Raw genomic sequence first — 15789 nt, forward strand, 5'->3', positions numbered from 1 at the left:
TCAGTTATTTTCTACTCTCTCTCTCTCACTCACACACATAAATACACAAATGGAAACACAAAAATTGATCAATTGAACAATTGTGTCTTTAACAGAAAACAGAACAATGTGCCAAATGTGCTTTCTATAAATGACTGCAACACAGGCAAGTCCAGTGTAATGTTCCAAGTGCTGAGATACAGTACAGTAGTTGACTATAAAAGCTACTGATGTCAAACTAACGTCTTTCCCACTTGAAAGAATAAACCACATCTTAGAGCTGTGTGACAGTTGCTTCAAGGGAAGCTGGGACTGTTATAGTAAATATTCTTCACAGAAGAACACTCCCACCTAGTGGAGGAGCATACACCCAGCAGCTTGAGCCTCCTGACAACCGTTCCAACCGACAAGCATCCTTGCTGTGGAGCTTTCATGGGAATTAAAAGTAATCAGTCAGAATTTCTTCTTTCATCCCAACAGCCTCATTGTACATTGAATGCAACTTTAAAAAGTGCTGCATGAAAAAAGCTTTTGTAGCCTAGCTGAGTCCTTTTCTTTCAAATTGTCCACTGATGCCACACCCTGGTGAATTTGCATGCAAACTTCCAAGATGCTGAGTGACACTAAGCGACAGAAACTGTAAATCATCTTTATCAAATTGGATCACACCAAAAAAATAAATTTTGTTATAAAATAAAAGTATACCTCCCTGTGCTTGATTGCTTGATTAAAACATTCACTCATCGTCCTTACATTCATTTTGTTCTCTTCCCACGTTCAGTCCAAAGTCTTGTTGCGCTCATGGGGACGGCGGCACAGTAGCCTCCATCAGACCGCCTGTCCCTGCAGGCACCTCATACTTGAAGACGACGCTGAACAGCTTCCCTCCGAGGCGGTCGGCCAGCCAGGAGTTCTTGATGACGGCCATCTTGAGGCTCTCGCAGCTGAGTGTGGCATAGTAGTTGGTGTGGATGGCTCGGCCCATTCCCTCGATAATCACAAGGTCCGTGTTCCGCTCCCGCACCACCATGGCCAGAACTTTGTCCAAACGGCTGCACATAGTCCAAGACAAAGACAAAGACATCCTTCACATGTATAATCCCAGAGCAGGGCTTTCTAATTCTAAACAAATGACCCACCTCAGGTCCAAGCAGGGAGAACTGGAACCACTCTGAATCAATGTCAGCCTGTCCTCCCTCAGCCCAGCCCTGCACAACAAATGCAAGAAGATAACATGATAATAAAAAATGATGAAAATGATACAAAAAAATGTAAGAGTTGCTCACTGGATGATTGGATCCATGGCGGCAATTCTCTCAGTCAGAATCTGCAGTTCTCCGTTTGTGACGTCATTTAGAGCCGGACCTGAATTGCTGGCCAGGACAACCTGTACAAAGAAAGAATGAAGAACGATAGTTATTAAATGTAGATGTGATGTCATTTGAGTTCAGTTGAACTTAATTAAGGTACTGATAGACCTCCTACATCTTTACACACCTCCTACATCTTTATAAATATACCATAGCTCATACATGTATACAGTGGTGTGAAAAAGTGTTTGCACCCTTCCTGATTTGTTATTTTCTTTGCATGTTTGTCACACTTAAATGTTTCAGGTCATCAAGCAAAGTTAAATACAGTCAAACCTGTCTTAGCAGCCACCTTTATAGAAGGGCCACCCGCCTATAGCAGCCACTGAAAAATCCCCCCCAGCAAATTTACATGTTATAGACCCTGTGTATAGCAGTCACCTGTCCAACGCAGCCAGCAGCCACCCATTTTGTCTCCCTTGGTCAATATCTGACTGCATATAGCAGCCAAATTACCAACTCAAGTAGAAGCTTCATGCACGAAAAAGTTTTGTTTTTCAATCAATGAAGGCGTCGTGTGTAGACTTTAATTACTGAGTCCTAGCTCAGTCACAATCATTCACAAGATCCAGTTGTCAGTTGTTCCACATAAAAAAGCCGTCTTCTTTTGAGCTTGCTATTTCCTGGTCAAACATGTAACTTCAAGAGCATTTGCACCAAAACATTACCGCAAAGTAGGCTGGGACCAGGACGTGCTCCCAGCGACGCTACAATAAAAAAAAAAACATACGCTAGCATGCATGCGGCAGCGGGAGCAAAACTGAGTTTGGTTGTACTTAACTGAAGTATTTTATCAGTTATCAGTTATTATTAAGCCTCTAGCTTCCTTTTAGTAAGTAAAAACCTTGGCTATGATTGCACTACATTGTCATGTAGACCTACAAAGTACACTTGGAAGAACAAGAAGTGAATAAATGTATTGCAACTGATGTGAAACTGATGAGGGGTAGGATTAAATAAGCTTTGCTTCTTCGTACTCCTTTTTGGACATGCAAAATTGTGAATTGTACTATGTGATGTGCTACTGTTTGACTCATGCATGTTCAGGATTAAAACCATGAACCATGATAATAACAAGCCTAGTAGTGCTGTACAACTTTTATCAGCAGTCCGCAGTGCCATCTACTGGTCAACATTATTATTATTTTTTTTTTCCCTTTTCCCTTTTTTCTTTTTTTTTTCCTCTACTGGTCAACATTCAAACTGGACACCAACCTGTCTATAGAGGCCACCTGTCTATAGAGGCTACCTGTCTATAGTGGCCACTTTTGCAGACTCCCTCTAGTGGCCGCTATAGACAAGTTTGACTGTATTAGTCAATGACAATACAACTGAACACAAAATATAGTTTTTAAAAGATTTTTTTTATTATTAAAGAGAGAAAAAAAATCCAAACCTGCATGGCCCTGTGTGAAAAACCCTCCAATATGGCTGAATTACAAACAATTATGCAAAGATCAGTCAGCCAAAATTCCCTTGTGGTTGTTGCTGCTAAGGGTGGCCCTACCATTTATTAGGTTTAGGGGGCAATCACTTTTTCACACAGGGTCATGTCGGTTTGGATTTCTTTTTCTCCCTAAACCATGGGGGAAAATCTGGAATCCCTCGTTTCTTCTGAGAAGACTGTCTACACTATAGAGTGTATAGTGTGGCTGTGAGAGGTTTTGTGAGATCAGAGGTCACTGAGAGAGGGCCTGCTGGCTTAATGACGGTCTTCCACACCAAACCTATCCAAAATGCTCTAGGGACCTTGCTTTGTGCCGTGGGAACAGAAAAGGGCCTTCTCTAAACTGTTCCACAAAGCTGGAAGCATACAATTCTCCAGAAGACCTGAGTAAATAAGTGGGTTGTGTCGCAATACTTCTGTCCTTTTAGAGTGCATAAAGCGGTCCTTCGCCTTACCTCTGTTCCCCGAGAGAGAAGCTCCCTGACAAAAGGCATCACTCCTAGAATGATGTCTACTCCACTATTATCTACGAAAAACAAGGCACACTTGTGAGGACGCCCCTGTAAGACACGAGCAGGATAGATTGTGTTCAAGTACTCATTACTCAGTAGCAATACAAAAAACAAGAAATATACAGTGGAACCTCAGTTGGTGTACAATGTACAATGTACACGGTAACCCGAACATGTACAGTGTACATGTTCCGGTTACCGAACAATACGGAGCACGTCTTGTCGTGTTATTAATACACTGCATGTATGCAACTGTGTTCTTATCACAAAATGTCCTTGTTAGCAGCTTGCTAATACATGTAAATAACAACCAGACCAGACCAGTTCCCTCCATTGCCCGTCTATGATGCCATTTAGCGGGTAACTGTAGTTTTTTGCTAACACAGCTACACCACAAGTCTCAACAATGTTAACACAAAACACAATTACATACGTAGTTTTACAATTCTACTTACATATGGGTTTCCCAATGCAACCTTTTCACTTCCAATATCAATATCACAACCTTGACTATAACCGATACCGATATCAGTCCGATATCAACACAAATCATTCATACTTTTATTACGTATTTTGTGGTGTGGGGCTTGATGAAGTCTAAAACAGAGAACAATATTAATTGCTGAACATCAGCAACAGTAGGTATGAGAAAAACTGACCCATTTACTTCTTTATGCATCTGGGGTATAGTTTTATCTACAATGTAGTGGCGGCTAGACATAATATCGAGAGGTTCGAGGTGCTCAATGAAGCGTTTAAACCCAACTTTATTCACCACCTACAGGGGCTGGTCATCTTTTCTGTTATAGCTAATGACTTCTTGTTGTCTCGTGAGATGCTGCTCCAAATGTGCGATTTTGATTGTATTAAACTTCCCTAGTTCTGTGCCACCACAGGAAACTTGTGCATAGCAAGTTTTGCACTCAGCTGCAACGTCTTTTTCGCACTTGAATAAAAAATACACACGGCTGACATCACTCCTGCTCCTTGCTACTCTGTTAACATGTTAGCACACGCTGTTGTTGTGAGCATGTGGGCTGTATCCGGGCCGCTGCTGGATAGACGTGCTGGGGCGGAGTCTGGAATCGATTGCTTGTATCAGAGTGCCAATATCAGAGATATAATCCGATACTCATTTTTTTGCCGATATTCTTCTTCAATATCGGATCGGGACACCCCTAGTTTTACATGCATAAAACAATTCTAATTGCATATAAATGAAGAATGAAAGGGATAAATGAAACATTAAAGGTTACTTTTACCTTCATTGAAGACCTGATGACGACGTGGCAGCGACATCAACACGGACACCACCGTCGTGTTTTGCCATGAGTTATTTCCTGAAATCAATCGTGTTTCTCACCTTAATTTTACCAAAATACTGGCACTTGTGACTTTATTTGGCTCCATTTTTGATTAATTTGCAGCCGTGATCAAAAGAAAAGCAAAAACTTAAGGTAAGAAACACTACTGAATTCAATAAATAACTCATGACAAAACACAAAGGTGGTGTCCATGTTGATCTTGCTGCCACATCGTATCTTTGTAAACAATTGCGTCTTCAATGAAGTTAAAAGTAACCTTAAATCTCCATTTATCCCCTTCATTCATCATTTATATGTACATGTATTTTCTGCATGTAAAACGAAAATTGCAAAACTATAAAAACGTGTTTTGTATTAACATTTTTGGCTTTCTGGAGCAGATGAATTAGAGTTACATTATTTCTTATTTTTTGTATGTATAAATTTATTCAGGTAAGAATACATTTCGGCAGAGTCAGACCTTCTGGAACAGATTAACAATGCTAACCAAGGTTCAACTGTATTACTGATGGATGTTTGTCGCAAAACATGACAAACGCAACTGACCTTAAGTCTGTGGAACCACTGGTCATAAGAATCAACAAGCCAGGGCCTTTCTGAAAGTAGAAAAAAAGAAAAGTTTGATGGTTTTCAGGTGCTTTTGTGTGTCACATTACTTGATGCGTATGCATGCAGATACCTTCCAGTTGCCTTTTGGCTTCCTCAAAGCCAAACTCTGGGTCTGATTCCAGGACGCTGCACATGAGAAGGATACATGAAAGCATGCTGGGTTATCTTGCTGCATTGTTACAAGCTGAGAGAAACATAAAGAGCCAAGTCTACTGACTCAGACACGGCCTTGGCTCCCCAGTCAAAGACATTCCCTGCCAGGACACCTCTAACCAGCGCAAACTGTCTCTCCTCCCAGCTGAGTGCCTCTAGAGTCCGCACAGCCTTCTGGTAGAACTTGAGAGCAACATCGTTCTCCCTCTGCTTAATCTGCAAACACATACAGGTGAGGGAGGGGTGCGAGATGTGTAAAAACTTAAGGGCATGTTGAATGAAGTGTGATAGAACAAGAACACGTGACAGGATGACCATGAAAAACCCCAGCAGAGCAAACATTTGTGGAGGACAGATGGCACTCAAACCTTCGAGTAGGGGTCAGGAAAGTTGAACTCGTTTAAACAGTGTTCCCTTGTGTCTAACAGACTTCTGACAGTGAGGGATCCATAAGCACTGGGTGAGAAAAACAAGAAATACAACAAAAAAAACATCTTAATTAACATTTCAAAGCAGCGAAGTGCCAAGTGCAAAAATGAAGTACAGTATTGATCAGTATTTTGAAGCATTTGAGGAGTGCACTACTTGGCACCTTTGATTGAACAACATGAACCCCACTATGTTTTATTTTGTTTTCCTGAAAATAATAAAAACAAAAACATAAAACACAAATAATTTTCATTACCATTTCTGTATTTTATTAATTTTGTAACTGCATATATACTTTAGACCAGGGATCACTAACCCATCGATCGCAAGCCACCAGTCGATCTTAGGGACTTTGCAGGTCAATCGCGAGAATATTACTACATGAATGTATTATTACATCAGTGCCCTCCACTCCCGGGGAGTGACCAACAGGCACGTATTTTGACCACTGAAAATGCCCGTACACCTTGCCGCTTTCCAGGCGTGCAACCCATAAGCTCCAGCCAGGAGCCCAGTCCCCAATACCCAACCGAAGGTACCAGCGCACGCACACCAGCTCACCTCACCTCGCAGCCTTCACAAGCGTGCAGACCAAAAGGGATAGATATAGTGACAAAGCGCAGCGATGTGCCTGCTCACACAACAGTAACTATTGCACGTGGCTCAAAATCTGTCTTTGCTACCACAAAATGAAGGCACAAATATAACTCCATAGATGTGCACCTCCAAAAAATGCTGCTCGTCAGGACTGACTGTTGCAACGCAGCCCCTCTCTCCTCAACCACCATCTCTCGCCCACGACACTGCGCCAACAAGAGTTGTAGTTTGCTCATAGAGCTGACGCCACAACCCCGACAAAGAGCCACAAAAGTAGGCGTGCCAAAAGTGTGGCCCAGGGGCTATGTGCGGACCATGGCTCATTTGTCACTGCATCACTGCCAAAACAATGCTGAAATGTTGACGGCAACAACCAACAATAACACAAGTTGGTTTGTATTTAAAGACAAAGCTTGAAATATGTATCACTTTTTAATTTACTTTAAAAACCTTTCTACAAAATAATCTAATCTGATTTTGCGCAGGTGACCAGAGATTTTGGGTTCAAAAAGGTTGGTGACCACTGCTTTGGACACTAATAGGAGTGGGTCCCAGCTATTACCTGTACCATTCTTATGCCTCCTTGACACTTGCACGAATTTAGTTTCTGCAATGTCCCACAATTCGCAGTGTGTCATTTAGGTGGTATGCCTGAGAAGCGTGAAGACTAGTTTGCGCACAGTTAGTGTTTTGATTATGCATAAGTTATGCACTTGTTACTATCTAGTCAAAGCATGGAGGCATTTAGAAGTAGGAAGGAAGTAGAGCTACCGCAGACCATGAAGAAAAACAGAAAACATTCCAATGCAGGTGTATGCTCAAGCACTTACAAGGGCTGCTGGCGCAGGGTCTGAAGCTTATGTCTGTACTTGTGACGGAACTTCTCGGCTCGCTCGACCGACTCGGGCATGTCAGGTTGGCTTGCTACTGCCCTCTTCACCACCTGCTCGGGACAACAGGAACACTCATCAGCTGATGGAACACCACACCTATACAGTTTGCTGTGTGACTGTAGCTTATTTTTGCAACGCCACGCCGAGAAGCCAAAAACTGATACGTGATCAACTGTGATCAGCTACAACTTTAGGTATACAGTACATGTAGGTTTAATCTAACCAATGAAAGACAACATTTATACATCTGTCAAATACTGCAGCATATTCTTGGTCAACGGTCATGTTACAAAGCAGGTCAAAGAGCATGAACTGCCATCTACCCCGTCTAGCGCCTCCTCGAAGCAGTCGAGCCAGTATTCGCGGGCCATTGCGTCCTCTGTGAGGTCCACCGTGTCAGGGATGTAAGACGAGGGGTCCTGCAGCAAAGACAGATTTACCAGCTGCCTCTCTAGCCGGTCCATCTCCAGCATGTCAAACTGGAACACAACACAGAGTGGAGAAGATGCTTGAGCACTCACGTCAACCAGAAGGATCCAAAACAAGCTATCAATCATCATTTCTGACCAATTTAACTTACAATAGTTGCGTTTATTTTATATCACGGCCATTAAGGGCTATGGTTACTGTCTCTAACTCACAGTGCACGCCAAATTCAAGTCAAAGTCATTTTCACAAAACAATGCAATACAAATAGAAAGTCCAGCCTCCCTTTCCTCTATCTATAGCTCCCAGTATTGCATACAGTGGCTGTTAGTCATAATTGTCACTGGTCTACTCAGCAATGCTGTCTTTGGCTATGGCACACAGTGTACTCAAAACAATAAGGATAAGCATAAGGAGGTGAGTCAGCAGTGAAAACAAGGGAGGCGTGGGTGGAGGTACTTACAGCAAACTGAAGGTTAGAGAGACAGAAGAATGTGCAGGGAGGAAATAAAAAGAAAATCAGAATGGTGACAGTGTGAACAGATGAGACTTCCATGGTAAAGTCAATCAAAGCAGCCAGAGAAGGACTAAAAGCAAATGTGATGTAAAATAGAGGGAAAGATACAACTCGATGAGCAGCTAACAGAAGGTTGATGTTCAACACATGTTGGTAGGCTCACCGTTCCGCTACGTGCACGTTGCATGGGATTCATATCAGGAGATATACTCATCAGGCCAGAGCTCCCTGCGTAATTCTCCCCCCAGCTGTACTGGTTCGGATCTGGACAGAAAAATATTTGCATGATTAATATTGTTATGTGCTAATCCACACAACACAGTATGAGTATCATGTCTTACTGTCTTCCTCTGCTCCTTTGAGAAATGCTCCGATGGCGCCCAGATAGCCTTCGTGTCTCAAGAACAAGGCCTGAACCTCCCCCTGCACACACAAAGTATGTTATATCATAATACAAAGACTTGATTGTTTCATAGCAGCAGAGGAAGGGGTGTTGCCTTGGTGAAGAAGTTGATGCTGTAGGTGATGGTGTGCATGGTGACTGGATGTCCTCTGATGAAGAAACCGCCAAAGTAAACACGCGACAGGTTGTGGAGTTTGGCGTACAGGCAGGCCAGCTGCCCAATGTCATTGCTGATCATGTGGAGTAAACTCTTGGCCATGTCTTCTTTGGAGAACTCTGCAATGCAGAACACTTTTAATGACTAATGTTGTGGCTGGTATAATGTATAAACTTACACCATACAGTACAGCTAATTTAGCTAATACAGTCGTCCCTCGTTTATCGTGGTTAATTGGTTCTGACCACGATAAGTGAATTTCCGTGAAATAGGATTCAATGTTAATAAACAGCGTATTTTCCTAGTCAGAGCATAGAAAACCTGTTTTAACTTTCTAAAAACGGGTTTTAACATTAAAGCCCTGTAGATATGAAATTACACCCCAATAATCACTTATACACTTCTGTTATTCTTTGTTTACATCACTTTGCGCAGGCTATGGGATGACTGCTGGGACATAACAGATGGCCACCACCAGCATAGCAAGCTACCGAGCTAAATAGTTAGCCTCTCCAATTTACCTATTCTAAACTTAAAGTTTTTCAAACAAAGTGGGAAAGAAGGACAGAGAAGACAAAAACTCAGCACTTCCACATGAAATGAGTGGAGAACCCTTTTCCCCACTTGAACTCAGCCATGGCATGTCGGTCTCAGCCATGGTATGTTGACTCGGCTCTGCTGGCTCAGTAGCCAGTCTCCATGCAGTGTGAAGGTAATGAAATCTAACATCATGTCTCATAACATCACTGATGCCTTGTGACTAGAATACTACATAAAACTTGTCTTTCAATATTTTTGACTACTAATAGGCCACAGTCAACCACAAAACATTTATTTATTTATTTTAAACGCGATACAATGAGGTACGACTGTACAGCTCATTTAAATCCTTGCAATTAGTAACAAAAAGGCACAAAAACATAGTGATGCCCTTTTTCCATCACAGAGCACCGACATGCCTCAGTTCGGAGAGGGCTGGTAGAAAAACAGTAGAGAGACACATGTTATTGCAGGAGAGACTGAGGGCAGTGTGGCAGTAAAGTGGAGACTGGAGTATAACACTGCAGGTTCCAGGGTTAGCCAATGTTAGCATGTGTATTTATTTGCTTGGTACTCTGACCTGTTACTGAAATACAATTATTGGGTAATATGAGTGTCAAGGTGACAATAGGGGCATTAGTTCATGTCTAGAGGGCTCTAATACTGTTAAAAAAACAAATTTAGGAGATCGTAAGAAGGTTTTCTATGCTCTAACGACAAAAATACTCCATTTATAAATAAGGAATCCTACTTGGCGGTCGCGGTCGGGTGTAGAATCAATTGCGATAAACAAGGGTTACTGCAGCACTTGGTTTTGATAGTGGAAATGTGTTAGCAGCAAATCAAGCTGAGGAGATCTGTGTGGGTGTTGAGCAGTGGAAAAGGTGTTGTTTGCAAATACCCATGTTTCACCTTTGTCAGCAGTGGCAGACTTTCCAAAGCTGCTAGCAATCAGATCCCCCGTGAGACCCAAAGATCCATAGGATCCCCCGTAAATGTCTTTGACAAGCATGTCAACACTGGTGTGCTGCCCCTTGGAGGCCAGCTGCAGCAGCTCGTCAAATCTCTGCAGAAAACGTCCAAGAAGATGGAAGGATAATAAGTGACACGCTTATTATCACACAATAATGATATCCATAATTTTAAAAGACATTCAACATTATGACTGGTGGTGATGCTTGGTCGAGTACCTTAGTTTTAGTGAGCAAAGCCCCAAGGCCCCAGAATGTCCCTCCGCCTATTGAGCTTCCTCCGATGCGCTCAAATTGGTCCTCCGATTCCACCTGTTCGGAGAATTACAGTCAGGCAAGATGCTCCTTGAGTACGTAAATACACGTACGCCGCACTTTTAATTGTAAAAATTGTCTGTCTGCTGTTCTTTTGTCCTGCGAGTCCATTACCTTGACAATGGACACCCCAGAGCCAATGTTGACTAGCAAGTATGGAAAGATGTCCGGGTGGGTCGTCTGAAAGCGGAACTCAGAGTCGGCGTGTTTGGCATACACAAAGGCCTCGTGGGGAATGTTCCTCAGCACAAAGTTACAGCCCTTGATGAGGCACGTCATCTCATCCTCCTTGTCCACTCTGACATCAAACACAAAGAGGTCGGCTCGTTAAGGTTAAGAAGTACAGGAGTGCTAAACTCACGTCGTACAACTGGGAATTTCATCAAATTTTTCTTTAAAAATATAAATATTTAGTTAGCTTTTTGTGTGGAGATGAAAATATACCTAAAACTGGGTTACTGTGATGTCCCAGTGTAGCGATACACATTTCCGTCCTGGCTGCTGAGTACAATATGGCTAGGTGTGCACTATAATTGTCAGCCCAATAATTAGCGGGTCGATATTAGGAACTATGACATCATACCAATAAATTAAATAACATAAAAAAATAGCTCCGATAACTAGGGATGTCCGATAATATAGGCCCACCGATATTATTGGCATAAAAATGTAATATCGGGCAATATCGGTATCTGGATTTTTCCCTAGCTAATTGCTGATGCTGTATCCATTAGCTTGACAACACATGTGTTAATTCCACTACAGGAGATCGGTATTGGAAATTGAGAGCAGGACAATATCGGCAAAAACGCCGATATCAGACATCCCTACCAATAACCCATTAAAAAAAGCTCCAATGAGGTGGGATTAATTGTACTGTGCTGTAGGTGCTGTAGGTGGGTAGGTGGGCAAATCAAGTGCTCCTTCTCTGTGACATGCTGCAAACGGCCTAACGTAGCTCACTTGAAAACTAACATAGTTTCGATCGTGTGGCACTTCTCACTGTTTCAGAGGAAGACATTTCTCCAAATGCTGTGCAAAAATTCCCAGATGAGGGAAAAAAAACGTTGCACTTCAAAACATCAAACCTGAGCAGCCCTGAAACGCCAGCATCGTTACGACACACAGGGCCCGGGGCTTATTCCTACCACTGCTGCAGCTAAAAAGTACAAAAATGTTATCCAGGGCTAGCCCAACGGCTAAAGCGATCATCATGGAGAAGATGGTGCTGGATGACCAACCTTTTACCATCGTTGAAGGTTTACCATCGGCTTTTGTTGGTTAGTAAACCCCTTGGAGCCACGGTTTGTACTTCTGAGCCGCTGCTTTTTTTTAATGTAAAACAGTAATGATGTCATGATATTTGGTAAGGACAAATTTACATGTACAGTTTGTGAAATCCAACATTGGTTGAGTCGTTCTTACCGCCAGGTGTGCACAAACTAGAGTTAAATCTACATTTTAACAAATAATAGATCATAAAAAGTTATCACATACTGGTATCGGTTTTGAAAAGAAGGAAGTTATCAGTATAGGCTTGAAAAAATAAAAATCGGGCATACATAGCTAAAATGATCAAAGTGAGTGACGTACGTAAGGTGTGTTGTCTTTATGACCCCTCTCTGTCATATATGATAATCCTTCCTGTGCGGGCCTGCCACGTGTCATCTTGTCACTTGTATGACAATTAAGAATGTTGAAAAGCACGACGCATACGCAAGTTACTATGCCGTTACTCCACATCAATGGATGCAGAGTTTTTTCTTCTGTGAGATTTATTTCAATGTACAGTACAGCACTTAGCTTCTTTTTACTACTGGATAGCTGTGTTCAACGTGAGGTGCCACCTCCATTGCACATTGCAAAGCATCAACTCACCTGAGTCCCAGTTTCCTTTCAAGGAGTTCTTTGAACTTGTGCGCCCCACCGCCCGTGGCCTTAATAACTTTGGTTTCCGTATTGACCAGGTGGTCTTTGATGAAGTCCAAACACGTTTCAATGTACGCATTCTCAAACTTGATGAAGTGTAGGCGCGGGGTCACTTCCTCTTGCACAGATATCTCATACAGTTTGTCACTGGCTGCCTCCTTAGAAACATACACAAAAATATGAGCTGATGTGTTAAATTAGTACGTGGACAGCAGGAAAATACCGGACATTTGGGAAACCAATTGCAGCACTGCAGCAGCTCACCATGCACCTTAGATGTTATCATTTTGTCATTCTAAGTGCATTATTGCTGCAAGCATATGTATGTAACACACTCTCCCCATTCAATAAAGGAGGAATAAAGGAGGAATGGTGATGCTGTAGTTGTTGTATACTCATTAGCCATTTTATTAGGTACATATGTTCAACTGTTCATTCACCCTAATCATCAATGCAATTGGGAATAGTAACATGCCACTGTTGGGAGAATATGGCTCAGCCTGTGCTAGGAATGTTCCCAGCAGCTTGTTGAATCTACAAAAACCAGAATTAAGTCAGTTCGGAAGGCAATGTGGAGTAAAAGCCAGTAGATAAAAGCAATTAATGATTGATAAACATTAATTACCTTCGCAGAGTGGTCGAAAGATCGAACTTTGGCCACTTTGTGCTGTACAGTGGAATAGTAGGCTAGCTTTGTGAGAGATCCTCCTGTAGAACAGCAGTGAGTCAAAATGCACAATGAAGAGATAAATACAAGGATACTTGCTGCACACTGAAAGACTACAACTAGCTAGAGCAGTTAACCTCCATGTATGAGGACTTTGTTGTACAGTTGTACAGATTGGTTGGTTTAGCGAAAAAAAGAGTCAAACGTCCTCAATTCAGATTAAACGAGTCTGCTGACTTTTACTTTTGCTCTAGTTTTTTCTCACCATACCAGTGCTGCTAAACAGAAAGATAGTTTTTCAGCCGAATGGCGGTAGAGTGACAGTAAACGTGGACATGTCCAGGTACCTATGTCAATGGCGAACCGCTTTGCGTTCTCCAGGTTGCGGAATATTTCGTCTGGAGGGAGAGTGATGCTTTTATCCATCGTATGACGACTCGCCTTGCTGCTGTCAACTGGGCTACATTCCGCCATAGTCCACGACGTCATGACGTTAACGCGTGCGTGAATCCACCGGCCAATCAGCAGAGACGCACCATTTTGGTGGGCGGGGCGCACTTCACAACACTGCTGCTCACGTGCTATTACAGTATTTTTACATTTACGCGTTTAATGTATTTAGTTATTTAAATGTTACATTTATAATTAAATCCAAATGTCTGTTTATATATTATTAAATAAGATAATAGATAAAAAAATAATACATGCGTTTTTAAGTGGCGACTCCATATTGCACATTCCACTACTTTTTGTTGTGCACCTTTGACATCACTACATACATGTATGAACGGATCTATTTTTTTCATGTATGAAAGCATCAGTAGTTCCTGACCAAAAATAGCAAGCCGCAAATGAGCCCCGAGCCCGACTATGGACACCCCTGCATTACATGATCACATAAAGGATCTTTGTTGGTTCAACACAACTCATTTTATCATGTCTATCTGGATATTTGACTTGCGTTTTTTGCAGTACATAAACGTACTTCATGTCTTTTAATCTATGACTTAATGACCATTTTCGCCATTTGGTGACGTAAACCTTTTAAGGTATGACAGAGCCTTGCACTGATAGATGCACAGAATAGCCCTGTTGTGGGGTGTCACTCAAAATACAAAATATGTGACCACTAGAGGGTAGTGTTCAGCTATATTAGAAGCAGAGAGGAAACTAATATCATACGCCTAAAGTTGTGTTCATGTCTTGGTAAATAAAAATGAGACTGCACAAGATTCTGTTAAAGGCCTTTTTTATTCAAACAGAATAAATTAGCCACATTATCTTTATTTTCCCCTTAAGAGCCACTGGTGGTGATGATACATCACAACAAACATTTATAATTCATGGCATTACACTCAAATTGAGTTGGCAGAACATCTTGAGCATCTTTACAAAAGTCAGAAGTAGCTTTAAAACAAGCTGAACAATTTCAGAACTCTGTTGGAGAGAACACAACAAAGTGGCAACAGGTGACAGTACAATCCAACATGGGTCATCTTTCTTTTACAAAATACAACTTTTAGAACACGCTGTAAACAAGCATAGTTACGTCATCCGCTACTGTGCTCCTTGCTTTCCCATAAAGAAAAGAGAGCATGCTTTCATAGTGAAAGAAATCAAATCAATCCAAAAGAAGAATTATGATGGACATGGGCATGACATTTCATGACATCTGACCAACATGGTCCTCGCAGTCTGTCTGTGTCGACCATGGCCTCCAGGGGGTGCTGTCGCCCGAGCTCGCCTCCTTGGTGATGCTGCTGTGGACTGCAGAGCTCAGAGGAGAGAGGTCCTCCTCTCCCAGCTTCTCCTCACAGGAAGACGGAAGCTGCTGGAAGTGCTTCAGCAGTCTTCCTCGCTGCTGCTGCAGCTGTGTGAGAAAGCAAACGGTCATCTCCAGGACATCTGCTTTCTCCAGCTTGGAGTCCGGCTGCTGCGTGAGGAACTCTGGAGGCAGGAGAGACTTGAGCTGCTCGATGCTGCTGTTGATTCGCTCTCGGCGTAACTTCTCCACCAGAGGCTTTCTGAGCTGCAGGAAGAACGACAAGCTGATGAAGACACTTCTTGTGGAGTCCAGTGCTAGCATGAGCAGGGTGTGATGAGGTGAAGATGAGGTGATGAGGAATCTTCTACATACCTTGTGTGTGAGTGTCACGTGCTGCTGAGAGTTGCAGACTGCTGCAGTGATTGTAGGTGCCATGGCTGGATGTGTGTGCTGTCCACAATGTGATCTCCACTGGCTTCATGCCTCCTATTTATAGTCCTACATCTCCATATGAATGTGTGGCTCTGGCTCTGGCTGCACTTTCTCACAGTGTCAGCCAATCAGAGAGCTGGCTGACACAAAACACCATGCAACATGCTTCATGCTCTTATTGCCTGCCTGGGGAACAATAGCTACATCTCAGGGGAGCAGCTGGACTACTGGGGGTGGGGGGTGATGAGGGGTTGGCTCACAGAGCTCAGTGTGAATGTGGGAAAGTGGTGACCCTGTACAGAGCAGATCTGATACCTGATTGGTGACTTTGACCCAGCACACTGTTGTATTAG

General features: G+C 42.6%; 2 protein-coding genes across 2 annotated transcripts; both read right to left on the reverse strand.

The window, feature by feature from the left end:
• Nucleotides 1-95: 95 nt before the first annotated feature.
• pank4 (pantothenate kinase 4 (inactive)) lies at nt 96-13723 on the reverse strand. The gene is made up of 19 exons (XM_054784998.1): nt 13587-13723; nt 13198-13280; nt 12522-12730; nt 10758-10941; nt 10548-10640; nt 10270-10423; nt 8755-8936; nt 8599-8680; nt 8421-8521; nt 7638-7793; nt 7252-7364; nt 5764-5851; nt 5460-5611; nt 5313-5368; nt 5180-5229; nt 3252-3356; nt 1266-1366; nt 1119-1187; nt 96-1031 (listed from the first exon to the last, which is right to left on the reverse strand). The coding sequence occupies exons 1-19, from the start codon at nt 13711-13713 to the stop codon at nt 779-781; spliced, it is 2358 nt and encodes a 785-aa protein (XP_054640973.1). The 5' UTR covers nt 13714-13723; the 3' UTR covers nt 96-778.
• Nucleotides 13724-14516: 793 nt separating this feature from the next.
• Nucleotides 14517-15569, reverse strand: LOC129186573 (transcription factor HES-2-like). The gene is made up of 2 exons (XM_054784952.1): nt 15377-15569; nt 14517-15268 (listed from the first exon to the last, which is right to left on the reverse strand). The coding sequence occupies exons 1-2, from the start codon at nt 15437-15439 to the stop codon at nt 14903-14905; spliced, it is 429 nt and encodes a 142-aa protein (XP_054640927.1). The 5' UTR covers nt 15440-15569; the 3' UTR covers nt 14517-14902.
• Between the last annotated feature and the right edge of the window lie 220 nt (nt 15570-15789).

The sequence above is a fragment of the Dunckerocampus dactyliophorus genome, chromosome 8, assembly GCF_027744805.1.
Source record: "Dunckerocampus dactyliophorus isolate RoL2022-P2 chromosome 8, RoL_Ddac_1.1, whole genome shotgun sequence".
Taxonomy (NCBI): Eukaryota; Metazoa; Chordata; class Actinopteri; order Syngnathiformes; family Syngnathidae; genus Dunckerocampus; species Dunckerocampus dactyliophorus.